This window comes from Enhydra lutris, unplaced genomic scaffold, assembly GCF_002288905.1.
Source record: "Enhydra lutris kenyoni isolate GAN:26980312 unplaced genomic scaffold, ASM228890v2 scaffoldscaffold5, whole genome shotgun sequence".
NCBI lineage: Eukaryota > Metazoa > Chordata > Mammalia > Carnivora > Mustelidae > Enhydra > Enhydra lutris.
Genome location: NW_019154089.1, coordinates 18,872,317 through 18,886,512, shown reverse-complemented (window position 1 = coordinate 18,886,512; position 14,196 = coordinate 18,872,317). Strand labels below are relative to the sequence as shown.

General features: G+C 50.7%; 1 protein-coding gene across 1 annotated transcript in view; it reads right to left on the bottom strand.

Annotated features, from left to right (window-relative positions):
- Window positions 1–14,196, bottom strand: part of LOC111140829 (lymphocyte cytosolic protein 2) — a 44,042-nt gene that overhangs the window by 18,752 nt on the left and 11,094 nt on the right. Inside the window, exons 4-7 of the mRNA XM_022493027.1 lie at window positions 6,014–6,079; window positions 5,528–5,559; window positions 4,879–4,916; window positions 1,835–2,033 (exon numbers count right to left, since the gene is read on the bottom strand). Coding sequence (XP_022348735.1) covers window positions 1,835–2,033; window positions 4,879–4,916; window positions 5,528–5,559; window positions 6,014–6,079 — 335 coding nt within the window. The remainder of the gene's footprint in view (window positions 1–1,834; window positions 2,034–4,878; window positions 4,917–5,527; window positions 5,560–6,013; window positions 6,080–14,196) is intronic.

Below are 14,196 nucleotides of genomic sequence, written 5' to 3'. Positions count from 1 at the left end.
CCTCACCAGAGCCAAGGCCAGACTGGGTCTCACAGACTCTCTCTCTCTCTCTCTCTCACACACACACACACACACACACACACACACACACGGGCCCGGGTTAACTAGGCCTTCATGGCTCAGGTCATGGGTCCCCTTCTTTCCCCTCACAAATGCTCTGGGCTGACCTCTCCTTCCCACTTCCTCTTTTTGTTGTCTCTTCCCTTAAGGGGGAGGGCTGGTAACCAACTCCTGCTGCCGAATCACAGATTTTTTTCAATCACAGGCTCTGCTGACTGAGCCAGCCAGGAGGCTCAAATTCACAGATCTTAACTGGTTTCTTGGACTTGCTTTGGACAGGGATTCACAGTGTTCTGATCCCACTGAAGGATCCCCAGGCCAAGTTGATAAGCTAGCAATGTCCCATCCCTGTGACGGGGAGAAAGGCAGGCCAGGACTGTCACTGAGGACGTCCTTACATTCTGTGCCCCAGATGCCTCTGTTGCCTCACCCTAGTCCCAGCCTTGGAGAGGGATTGCTCTTCCACAGCAAGTGGGGCTCAGAACTTGGGCAAGCCCGGTCTAATCTGATGCTACTCCACCCACACAGGCCAGCTCTCAGCTTGCCTGACATACTATGCTCCTTCGAGCCTCAGAGCCTTTCGGCCATTCGTACTGTGGAAAATATCCACCCTCACTTCCCATATCCCCACCCCCACTCCATAGCCAACTCCCAGCCATCTGTGAAGTTGAAACTTAAATCTCATGTCTTAAGGGAAGCAAGGCCAGATCAGGCGTATGTCTCAGCCTTATCACCTGCACTTGTCTTCCATAGATCATGGTTTAAATCATTTGTGTTGATTGCATCTGATGTTACCCCACCCACTAGACTGTGAAATCTTTGCGGTGAGGACTGTCTCTACTCTGTGTCTCCATAACTGGCACATACGAGGCACTCAATGACTTAACTATCCATGTCTTCTCTGGGCATCCAGAGAATGTGTATGAAACAGGCTTGATCCTTCTTCTCTGTGTCATACAGTGTGCTTAAAAACACAGAACGAAATGCTGACACAGTGTTTGTGAAACAGCTTTCACATGGCAAAAGCGTCGTACAGCAGAAGGGAAGAGGGGTATCCATCGGTTCAGAGTCTAGATCATCAACTTTCTAGCTGACTCTGTGACACTCTGCTGGGCAAGTGTGCAGAAGCCCCCTTTCTGCCATCACCAGTCCTAGCCTGTAAGACCCACGAGGCAAGGCCTATGTCTTCCTTCCTAATAATTCCACATTTCGCCATTTAGGATGCTGCCTGGCTCGCAAGAGGACACCAGTCATCGTTGCTGAATGGATAAATGAAGAAGGGAAAAACAGCCTGGTAGGAACAGACTGACAATAAAAAGCTTAAATATTGTTTCCATTTTCTCAAGTGATGGTCAAAGCCCCTTCACACTGTTACATTGACCGTAGCCATAGCCGTTTGTGAGTGGAAATGCCATGGAACTACAAGTTGGCCGAAAGACGGGGAGGAATAGGAAGCTACTCTCGAGTCCCTAAGCCCTGCACAAAGTGAGTTATTGCCAGAAAATACCCGGAAATGGCAGCTCAGCGTCGGTATCAGCGACCACAGGCCGTGATTTGTCAGCAACGGTTCTCATCCTCCCAGCAAACCCCTGTGGGCTACGTTTTATTATCCTATTTTATAGATGAGGAAACTGAGGCCCAGAGAGGGGGAGTCACCTGCCCAAAGCCACAGAGTCAGGAGGCAGCTGAGCCAGCGTCCACGGACCCCTTTGCACCGCGTGGGCGCGGGCCTCGTGCGGGTCAGCTCGGCGGGCGCGGGCAGCCAGGGCCTTACCGATGTAGGTGGAGTTGGAGTTGGGGAAAGGCTTGGCAGGCAGGATAGAGTTCTGCAGGGCCTCCTCGTCGTTGGAGGGCGGCGGCTCGTAATCCGCGTCATCTTCCGCGGGCGCCTCTTCCTCCTCGTTGGGAGACTCGTAGTCGTCGTTGTCATCCTCGTTCTGATCGTCTGTGGGGCTCTCATAGTCATCTTCTTCCTGCCAACACAGTGACGGGGACAGACTGGTTTGTGGAGGCCCCGTGGCACCCAGGCGCCTGCCCTCAGCGATTCTCTCTCTGCCAAGCCTCGTGACGGTCCTGGCGTGGGAGGCGGCAGCAGTTCCCATTTCACAGATGAGGACACTGAGGTTGGGGAGTGCAAGATCCCAGAGCCTGTGAGTCGTGGACTTGGAACCTCCATCAAGGCCTTTAGGCCAAGAGGCCAGTACATTTTCGTCTACACTTTTTAGGCACAAGAGAGAATAGTGGAAGAGATGAGGAGGGCATGGGAACAGAGGGGTGGGAGAGCCAGCTCTGTGTCGAGGAAACATGTTTCTTATTCCGGGCATCGCCAAGAGGGAGGCTAAACGCCTGAAGTATTTGTGATCCTGCTAGTTAATTGCTCTCTTCTTGGCGTGCCGGTGCTCAAAACCTTCTTCTCATTACAACCCAGTGAGTGTGGAAGGCCATGCTAATGGGGAAACCAGATAACCAAAGCCTGCTCATTAGAAGGCAGATTAAATTGTGTCTGAGAGGGGAGAGTCAAGGCTGTGCGATTCTTTTTGCTGAGAACGGAGTGTGGAGAAACAGCAGCTTATTATTCACGACGTCTGACACTGAGTTTAAAGCTGCTTTTTTGAGAAGAGACTCTCTTTCTAAATTTTAAACGTTGTGTTGTGTTTTGTGTGTGCTCCTTTGTAGGTCTCGGGGAAAGCGAGCCCTGGGGACTGAGCAAATGCCTTTGAGGCTGCTCGTGAAAGTGGACAGTCATAGTAATGGTTTCCCCGGCAGAGTGGCACCATCAGCCGCAGCGGGGGACGAGCACCTGAGCACTCTCGTGCCGAAGTTCAGTGGGTAATAGGGGAGTCCAGGGCGGTTCTCTAAAGTCAAGGGCAGTATGGAAAGAAGCTGTGGGAGGTTGTATCTTGATGAGGAAAGGTATGTACCAGTAGCCTAGAAATCCTCACAGCTTGGCTAGGTGACTTAAGAAAGACTGCCTAAGTTGTTCAGTTGAAAGATTCCTGTGTTCAGGTTTGATTTGAGGTATATTTTTTAAAATATCGAAGGCAAAGTAAGGTTGAGTGTCTTCCTGAACTCTAAGAAAGACTTCATGGGTGACTGAGTGACTCAGTCAGTTAAGCATCTGCCTTCAGCTCAGGTCATGATCCCAGGGTCCTGGGATTGAGTCCCACATCAGGCTCTCTGCTTAGTGGGGAGCCAGCTTCTCCCTCTCCCTTTGCCTGCTGCTCTGCCTACTTGTGATCTCTCTCTCTCTTTCTCTGTCAAATAAATAAATGAAATTTTTGGAAAAAAAAAAAAAGAAGAAGAAGAAGAAGAATGATAATCTTATTAAAAAAAAAAAAAAAAGACGGTCTTTTCTTCTGTGGTCCTATAACTTGAGAGCAGGGGATGGAACCCCTGAATCAGAGGCCTTGGGAATAGTAGTCTCCACCTCTCTCCCTAGTAGCCCCAGTGACTGCCCTTGACTGACAAGGGAATCCCTAGATTGTCTCAACCTACATACCCAGGCCCCACTGTTCCACCTTCCACCAGCCTTTTACCCTGGAAGCCTTTCTCAATAAGAGACTTTTCCTCTCCACTTCTCAAACAGTGCACTTCCCCAGTGATTTGACTCCTAAATTTGCATGCATGTATTTGCTCTTAGTCATATTCTGCCCTGTGTAAGTGTTATCCATACTATAAAAGGCTCAAAGGGTTGGGGGGCTTGTCTCCATCCCTGCCCACCTAGAGCTCTGTGCAGGGCTGGGCATGCACCAGAACCCACGAGTGCTAGAGGCAGTGGCTAATGGAAAGCAATGTCCCTGGAGACCGTGAAGGACATTAGTCTCAGGCTGGGCTACTGCAAGGAGGGACCACATGGCCCTTTGCAGTGGCAAAGATGCCAAAATAAATCTTGCCAATTCTTTTGTCTTCTTAGAGAAAGTAGAGACTTGGTGAGCATTTTTCAAACGTAATGCTTCCTTTTATCAGAATCCCAATAGGACAAGGCATGTTTTACCAGCTTCCTAAAGGCACTGAGGCAACTGCTTACCAGAAAGACCACTAGGCTGAGGATCGGGCCACCTGGGCCCCAGGCTGGCATCTAACTAGCTGTGTGTCTCTGTGTCAGTCCCATTCTCCACTGGGCTCAGCTGCTTCATCTGTAAAATGAGCACACTGGGCTCCTAGCCATAATCGAGTTTCTTAGCCAGAGTCCAGCATAATGACCGCGGAAGCAGTCTTCTGGGGAGAGGTTACCCAGAGTTCATCAGATTCTCAAAGGGGTCATTGTGACCCCTCCAACATAAAACCCAATTGGACTGGGCTTTCCCCGAAGTCTTTTCAGGGCTAATAGTTGATTCTGAAATCTCTTTGCTACTGTGTCACCAGTGAGGTCTTAAGTCTATGGAAAAAGCTATTTTAAGCTACTTTAGTGTATCCCATCTAGAGGAGGGAGTTTGGAAAGGTCCTGCTATGGGGGGTGATAACAGTGAATAATAATGCGATCTGAAAACTCTAACCCATGGGCCAAATCCGGCCCACCATCTGTTTTTGTAAATAAAGGTTTATTGGCACACGGCCAAGCACAATTGTTCAGCTGCCATCTATGGCTACATTTGTGCTATAGGAGCAGAGGTGAACAGATGAACTGGAGGCCGTGTGGATGGCAAAGCTGGAAATATTTACTATCTGGCCTTTACAGAACACATCTTATGACGCCCAGGGGAGGGTAATACTGGCATCTTGTTAGAAGACTAGCTCCATTTGGCATCATGCTAGTTCCTTATTACAAAGGTGCTATGCAAAGCTCTATAAGGGTAGGAAAACCCATGCCATACTCACAAAGGAAGACCAGCCCCCATTGTCCTCTTCGTGGCTTTCTGCAGAAGAAGATAACACCATTGTCAGTGCCAAAATGAGCCTCTAGAAGGAAAGTCAAAGCAGCACCCCATCTGCTGTGCCCCCACACCACTGTCCATCCCAGGCCTTCACCCGAGCTTTCTCATACCTGGGGGCTGGTTTAGCATCAGCTCTAGAATTTCCACCTGAGCAGCTCATGCTACCAGAAGGCAGTGGTGATTCCCAACCTTTCACCACAGAACAGTCCCCCAAGAGGGCTTTAAAATACACAGACACAGGGGACCTATCCCTACAGTTTCTTTAAAGTTTTAAAGACCCAGATGGAGGGACACTGGCTTTACTCAGGTGCTCAGTCTAAGCCTGGGTCCTTCCATGTTTCCCCCCAGAGTTCTTCATTTCAGATCTATAGAGGCTCCCAATGAAGCTGTGGCCATAAACCAGGCACCCTGCATAGTAACACCTCTTTTGCTCTCAGCCTGGAGCCAAACCTCTCTCTGGGAAAGAACTGCCTGACAGGCAAATGAGTAAGGTCACCTGTATAACACCCCAGGAGCCCCAGGAACTGGCATACAGAAGAACCAAAGTATCTGTCGTCGCCAAAAGCAATCACTCCCACCCCTGACACTTTTACCTGTCTCTTCAGGAAACCGCTGGACTTGGGGTCTGCAAAGGCAAACAGCGTTGCATTAATGTTGCTACTGGCTGAGGGGTCTCTCCCTCTTTCTTCCATCCTGCCCTACACGAGGAGACCCCAGTAGGGGGGTATATCTCACCATTGAGGACTGGTGTCCTTGTTGTTCAGCAACCTGGGCCAGGCTGCCCCAAAATTCTGGAAACTATCAAAGTCACATCGGTGGCATAGCTGGGAGCTCATGATTGCCTGACTCTAAGGGAAGTTCCCCTGAGCCCACAGACCCATGAAGAGGATGCAGGACAGAGAAAAGGAACTCCCTCTCCCCTCCTTGGCACCAGCTTCAAGACCCTGGGGCTAGAGGAGGGCTGCAGGTCAAAAACTGGGGTGAAACTATCTTGTGCTTCCCTTTGAAGGTTCAACTTGGGTTTGAAAATTCTTTGGGTTTCATTACAGCGTTACTGGAATATTGGCTCCCCCACTCACTTGCGTGTGAAGATGCTCCTTCTCTCTTCATTCTTGTTGATTTCTTGACTTAATTTACTGAGAATCCTACAAGGTAAAAGACAGCCAAGGTGACAAAACCATCATCTCTCCCCCAGTCCAACCTTCTCATTAGCCCTGGAGTTCCCTCATCTGCATAACCTTGAGCACCGGGCCAACACTGACCAGCCTCCACGGGGCCTCTGCTCCTCATATCCTCCCACCTTCATCCCCTCGCCAGTCCCCACTCCTGCCCAACAGGTCCTCTGTGCTTGCTCAGCCTCCTCAGTGAAGTTCAAAGACCCTCTGTGAAGGGTCAGACCTGTCAGCTCTCCCCCGGCTCCCCTTCTCTGAAATTCTGGAGTCCTACAACCTGGATATGACCACTGTGTATTTTATTGTCTTACTGCTCCTGGAGCTGAGATCCCCTGACTCTTGGTTTAACGTCCCTGTGGGGATGTCAGGCTTCCAGGAACCCTCAGTCCATCTCAGAAACCTAGAGGAACCAGAGCTTGTCGCAGAGCTTGACAAGAGCTCTGCTGAGCTGTTCTTTGGTCTGTATCTTCTTTCATTCCCCCATCCCCCTCTGCCTCCTCCTCAGTGACATGGATTTTTTTTTTTTTTTTTTATAAAATTTGGAGGAACATTTTCAGTCAGGACACATCCTGAAGAGTGGGAGACTCCTTGATTCACCCATGTCCTGAGGCCAACCTTGGCTAGCACTTGGAGATACTTGGTGATACTCTCAGTCCTCGGGTGTTGTGAGCTACCAAATGCTCAAACCCCAGAACAGGGAGGGCCTTCAGGAGAAGGACTGCCCCTCAAGCACACCCTAGCAGTAAAGGTCCAATCCACGGGGTCTCTCGGGGCTCCAGGACAGGAGATTCTAGCCCTCCTTAGTGCCCACCGATGAGACCAAGGGAGCCCTCAGACCAAGAGAACATGGACTCAGTACTTCCTAGAGATTTGAAGGCAGCTGGGAGGAGCCTCAAAGATGATCGAAACCAATATCATTTAATAGATGAGGCCACAGAGACTCACAGGGTGGGCTAGTGATAAAGCCCCCCTCCGCCGAAGCCAGGCTCCCTCATTACCAGGGTAGGCTATTTTCAACACACTGCGGCCTCATGTCAGTTTCCTCTCTGCTACGAGCTCCCCAAGAGCTGAGGCCAGTGAGCCTGTGGCTCATCTGAGAATGAACCAAGACCTACATTCCTTCAGGGAAGTGACCATCACGAGGTAACAAGTTTGGCCTAAAACAAACTTGCTAAGTTAGCAAATGTGGTCCTGAGCATCCACTAGTTGCTGCTTCCCTCATCACTCCCCTAGCTCCCCTTCTCTCTGGTTCCAGGAAGTGGCTGATGGCTGCTCAGAGCCCTGCTCCCTCCGTAGAATGGGGTACGTTTTATAAACACACTGGGGACTTATGGGGATGGAGAAGGAAAGAGGGGAAGGTTTAGTCCTCCCCTGTGCTGTGGCCGCGGGGATTTCACATGGCCCAGACTGGGCAGTGGCTGTAAAGCAGGAGCGGTGGGGGGGGGGGGGGGGGGGGGGGGGAGGGGGGGGAGCCGCTGCCTTCGGCTCGGGTCATGATCTCAGGGTCCTGGGATCGAGCCCCATATCGGGCTCTCTGCTCAGCGGGAAGCCTGCTTCCCTCTCTCTCTCTCTCTGCCTGCCTCTCTGCCTGCTTGTGATCTCTCTCTGTCAAATAAATAAATAAAATCTTTAAAAAAAAAAAAAGCAGGAGAGGAGACTTGGCATTGGCCTTCTGATCACAACACCAGAGCCCTTGTGACACACTTCTCTTGTCTCCTTTAAGCGATTACTTTGAGAAGCTGAGGCAGTCCCTCTCCTCCCTCCTCGGCCATGTGGGATGCAACAGATCCTTCAGAGCCACCGAGGGAGCCCTGCTGGTGGCCACAGCTTGGCCGAGCCAGGGTCAGGCCCTGGTGGCTGAAGAAGCCCCTCCCACATAGACAGGCCTTCACTCCACGGGGTGCCCTGAGGGCCTTCAAGGTGCTGGGAACTCTGCCCAGTGATCCGAGTGCCTCTGTGAACCACGCAGAGGCCGCTGAGCTCAGGGAGCTTTCATGCGAGTGGAAAGAGACAAACAATGAACATTGCAGGAAGTGAAATTCTAGCTGAGGGTTGTGCCCATATACAGGCGATGGAGGTGGGGGCCGGGCAGGGGGGCTGGAACCTGTGGGTAGGGCAAGGTTGCGATGGAAAAGCAGTGCAATGGGCCTGGGGCCTCAGCTCCGGAATGACATTTCAGCTGTGACCCAGGGGAAGGGGGCGGGGCCGCCCATCAGAGGCCCTTCCAAAAGAGCTCAGTGGGTTCTGACCAGCTCGCAAAGCTGCTTTGATCCTGGGAAGACCTCCTCCACCCTGCGGTGGCCTTCTCACCAGTATCTTTAGCAGCCAGGCTGGAGGCTTCTGGGGCTCGAACTGGCTAAGGAAGGAAATGTCAAACCGCAGGCCCTACAGAGGAGGAGCAGAGAGGTGACAGAATGCGGAGCAGGGCCCCCCCTCCCCCCCCCCCTGAGGCCAGCATGTGGCAAAACAGGGGCTGCTGGCACCCTCCTGTTCGGGCAGGCCACAGAGAAAGCCTGCCAGGCTGGCTGGGAGCGCTGCTGGTGGACGGGGCACGGGGGTGGAAGCAAACCTTCAGAGCCGGCCCCCACTCTCACACCCACAGAGAGAACCAAGTGACAGTGAGTGGCCGGAGGTGATTCATTCCTCCTCCTCCCCACAAACCTCAGGCCTCACTTAACACCAGCCCTGGACAGCAGGTAGATATAACTGAGCTTTGCCTTGTTTTAGGGATAAATGGGCCCCAAGCTGGGGCTGAAGCCTCTGACAGGAAGGCGAGCCATGCAGCAAGGTGGGTCCCATGCAGTCCCAGCTGTAATGTGCTGTGGGACGTGTCTCTGACTGCTCAGTCCCAGGCCCTTCCTGGTGCTGCTGGAAGACGCAGTGTGGGTCCTTGTCCCGAGTCTGGCTGTGACATCCTGCCCCCTAAGCCGGCCTACTGTATGACCTCCAGCAAGGCGTTGGCCCTCCCTAGGCCCCAGTTCCTCACCAGCAAGGTAAGAGCGTTGGCCTTGGTGAGGGAATCCCGGACCAGCCTGACCGCTGAATTACACAGACCACCAGGCTCATGGTGGACTTTACCCATCAGAACCTATGGATGTGAGGCCCGGGGGCAGTAACACCAACCAGCTTCCTGGTGATTCTTATAGTCTGAAAAGGTGGTGAAATTGATTTTGTTGTTCTTAGTATCCCTGGACTTTTTTTTTTTTTTTTTTAATTTTACAGAGGAGAAAGGAGAAAGATAAGGAGGCGAGGAGGAGGAGGAATACAAAGAGGAGATGGGGGAGGAGAGGGAGGAGATAGGAGAGGGAGGAGATGGGGAGGGGAGGAAGAGATGATAAGGGGTGGGAGGAGATAGGGGAGGAGGAGATGGGGAGGAGGGGGAGGAGATGGGGAAGGAGGTGGGGGAGGAGGAGGGAGAAGTGGGGGAGGAAATGGGGGAGGAGGAGATGGCCTCCTTTTCAGCGGTTCCCTGTGCTTCATTTACCAAGGGCAAGTGGAGGTCCTCCCTGCATTTCGAAATCAACTTTGCTGGTCACAGGGTAGCAAGAAGGAAAGTATAAAAAGAAAGGCAGGCAGAAAGGAGGGCAGGGAGGGAGGAGGGAGAAGGCCAGGGCAGAAGGAAACAGAAGAGGAGAGGAAGTCCCAGAACCCACAGAGCACAGGAAGAGTAAGTTACCCCAGAAGCTGTATCTCTGCGGCCTGCATTGTCACCGGTGGTCCTGTCACGTTCCCAGGCTTACGGTGTAAACGCATGTCTCCCCATAGCTTTCATGGTAAGGGGTTTGGGGAACTTTCCTTCTCCCCCTCTTCCAGGCACTCCTGCACAGGGGGATACACTGCTCCCTCCCAGGACAACAGGCTCCCAGGCCCAGAAGGGGTAAAGGCTGTTTGCTCAGCCCTGTGCCTCTCCACCTGGCTCACTGCCCGCCTGTCCCGTCCCCATCCCAGCCGCTCCCCAGGCACCCAGCACACATCCTCACTCTGGCTCTGGCTCTTGCTCTGCATTTCTTCCTTTATTTTATTTTATTTATCTTATTTTTTAATTTTTATTTTTTTTAGATTTTATTGAAATTCAAGTTAGTCCACATTTACTGCATTACTAGTGTCAGGGGTATAATTCAGTGATTCATTGGTTGCATGTAACACCCAGTGCTCATTACCTTATGTACCCTCCTTAATGCCCATCACCCCGTAACCCCATGCCCCGACCCCTTCCCCTCCAGCAGCCCTCACTTTGTTCCCTAGAGTTAAGAGTCTCTTATGGCGTCTCTCCCTCTCTTTTCACCTTATTTTATTTTTCCTTCCCTTCCCCTAGGTTCAACTCTTTTGTTTCTTAAATTCCACCTGTGAGTGAAAGTACATGGTCATTGTCCTTCTCTGACTGACTAATTTCACTTAGCGTAATACCCTCCAGTTCCATCCATGTTGCTGCGAATGGATTTCATCCTTCTTTAAAGGAACACAGGATTCCATCCCTAAAGGTCAGCCTCCTTGAACCAAGAGACAGACCCCCAGAAGTTCTGTCCTTGTCACCTGAGGAGCCAGGTGTGGTTCCTGGAAATCACGGATGTGCCTTTCACTGTCATCTCAGGCCTCAGGGGAGAACCACGTGTAGGAGTGCCTAGTGGTTCCCCGCTTCTCAGCCTTGGACCCCCTATGATTTTACATGTAGTATTTTCCTTGTGCCCCACAATTATTTTGTGGTACACAGATCACTCTTGTGTTTACCACCAGGGAAGCGAGGCACTGAGAGAGGGATCTGCCAAGGGCCACGTGAGCAGGTGTAACGTGGGGCTGGGAGAGGAGGTCAGGTTTTCCGGACTTGCTCTGGGAGAGGAGGAGTAACCATCAGTTGAGAGGAGGCCGTTTTCCTGTGGGGAAGACTGGCTACCAGGACAGGGATTAGCCTGTGACTGCGAGAGGAGAGGAGCATGTGGGAGACAGACTTCTCACTGTAGCCCTTCTGTGGGGAGGCTGGGTCACATTCTTTAAGGGGCCCAGGAACAGCCTGCTTACCTCTGGGTCCCTGCCTCGGTCCTCGCTCCCTTCTTCCTTCCCTGCTGTTTCTCAGGTGGGCTGCCTCTGCCAGTAGGAGGCCTGCAGCTTCGGCAGGAGGATGGACAGATAACCAGATATCCCTGCATCTCCTCTCTAATGGGATCTTCACTTTTCCTAGCCTAATGCCACCATCGGGAATGGGTACAGTGGGAACTCACACTATAGACCCCTCCGACATCTATCTATCTTCTACACCACTACCCCACACTCCCTTCTCCTTATTTTTTTGAAGTTACATGATGGATTTAAATATAAAACTTATCGCATTTTTTAAAAAAATAAACTCCAAATAGGCATCAGCAACTTGGACATGTATTCTACTGATTGAACCAAATAAGGCTCAGCTGTACCGTGGGCTTTAGGCCGGTCCCTATAAAGGAAGCTCTGTTGTTTTATTTAAAAACTCTCCTTCAGGGATGCCTGGGTGGCTCAGTGGGTTAAAGCCTCTGCCTTTGGCTCAGGTCATGATCCCAGGGTCCTAGGATTAAGCCCCGCATTGGGCTCTCTGCTCAGCGGGGAGCCTGCTTCCTCTTCTCTCTGCCTACTTGTGATCTGTGTCTGTCAGATTAATAAAAATTTAAAAAAAATAATAAAAACTCTCCTCCATTACAGTATTTGGGGTGTTTCTGGGAGGAACTGTCTGAGAGAGTAGCTGTATCTGCAGACAAAGACTTCCTCACCAGTATCTGCCTACTTACAAATCTATTTAATAGAGATTTTTTTTTTTTTTTAAAGCATGTGGGAAGAAAATCCTGATATTCAGAGGAGTGTAATCTTGTTTTAGTCTGCTGTACATAAACACAATTTCTTTCCCATAGCCCTTTAGGGTAATGATTATGGCCAATGAACCTATGTACAAGGGAAGAAAACAAATCAGTATTGAATCTCTATTTGCACCAAGGACAGCACCTCCTTTAAAATCCAGCATTCCCCCAGAGTGAGTTCTCTTCCCTTCTACGGATGAGGACACAGGCTCTGAGTGTTGATGGGTCCCACATCCCAAGGTCCCACGGTTGGTGGGAGGCAGGACCCTCTTTAGAAGTTGGCTCTCTCTTGCTCCAAAACCCATGCCTTTCTAGTCCTCAATCTTCCCCCTTCAGGATAGCATGACTAGGAAAAACTAAGAACTGAGAACATTGGGATTTTGCATAAAATAAAGGAACCGCTAACAATTGTTCGGTGTGTACTATTATTTCCCCATTATTCCCTCTCACCTTCCGGCTGACTCTCTGAGGTAGGTTCTGCTGTTATCCCCATTTTACAGATGAGGAAGCTGAGGCTCAAGGAACCCAGATAACTTGCTCGCAGACTCACAGCTAGTGAGTGGAAGCCCTGGGTCTCAAGCACTCTGACCTCGCAGCCTGCCCTTCCCCTCACTAAGCTCTCCTGTCTGCCTGTTCACACCTAAAACTATAACCTTCAGAAGAGCGAGTCTCCCCTCTCGCATTCCTTTGTTTTACAGACTGGGAAACTGAGAGTGGACGAGACTCATCCCTGGAGCAGAGCCCTTGTACGCAGAACTGGGATTGGCGCTTGATATCCACATCCACCAAGGTCGGTGACTCTTTGAGAGTCAGGGCAGCCCGGACCTTCCCTAGATGCCTTCCCCGCTACTCCCCGTTCCCCTTCATGCTCCGTGGGCAGCTTCCTAGCTGTCTGGGACACACAGGCACACATTGGAGGGACATTTTGTTTCCATTTTCAAGTGGCTAAAGGAATGCCCCATCCTCCCTGCACCCCAATACAAGTGTTTACAATCCTCCTTCCACAATAACTAGCAACCATGTCTCACACGCCCCCTCCTCCAGACACTCCAGCATAGCTCCAGACACCAAGCGAGCTCAGCCTTAAGGTAAAAAAGGATCTTCCAAGCTGAAAGTGCCTTCCTTATCTTTCTCCTTCCACTGCTCTGATTCAATCCCCTCTGTCCTGATTGTTCAGGGCCACTGTCCTTGCCGAGGCTCCTACGCCATGAGTGGGTTCATGCCCCTCACCCCCTCGCTGGCTTCCCTGTCTGAGGCTGGGCCCTACCCTGACATCTTTTACACTGCCCGGGGAAAGCCAAGACACCAGCTTTATCTCCCTGTTGTCCCTGTGGCCCTCACCTCCCCAAGCCTCTTAGGTTCCTCAGGACAGCTCACGGGACCCTTCTCATGTGTGACCAGTTACTGACTCTTTGCTTGGTGTGCGCCCCAGCTTCCCTGACCTGCCCTGACCACTGGCTGTTCCATTCAACTCCCTGGTGCCCATGCCTTTGCATTGCCCATTCCTAGAATGTCAACCTTTTTTTTTTTTTTTTTTTTTTTTTTTCTGACCCTTCCTGGTGTATGTCAGCATCCAACTTATCTTCTCTGCCTCCCCAAAGTCTTCCCTGAATGTCACAGGGAAAGTGACTCATGCCTTCCTATGTCCCCACGGAACGGATACCTGCATGTACCACAACACAGTTATAATCGTGGTAGGAGTGCTTTGTATATCTGACCCTCCCACTAGAATGTGAACGTCCTGAGTGGGGATTCTGTCCCTTTATCTGTAGCCTGGATAATTAACAAAGGCCTGACACATTATCTCTGCATCTGGGAGCAGTCCATTAAATGAAGGAAGTATTAGTATTGTATGGGGGTCAGGAGATGCAAACCCAAGTGCACCCAAGACCAGGCACATATATATTACACAGATATATTTTATTACACTCTGATGATGTATATTGAGAATACATTACATAAAATCTATATTTCTGGGGATTTTTGTTAACTTTGAAGATTAAGCATCATTGGGTCCAAATGGACTGGAGCCAACTAGTTGCAGCTCTCTCAGGATGGAAAATATTATCTGATTTGCCGCAGTCTCCACCACTCCCTAGTTTTTCACCAACAGTGAGGCTTTGTATTGATGACCTCTTTCCTGATCATTATTTTTCTTGTCCTATTATTTTTCTTATAGTGGAGAAATGTTTCTTCATACCCATAGTCTATCTAAAGGTGGTAAAATGAAAAAGAAGTTGAGAGGACTTTGTATTTTTCAACCTGGCC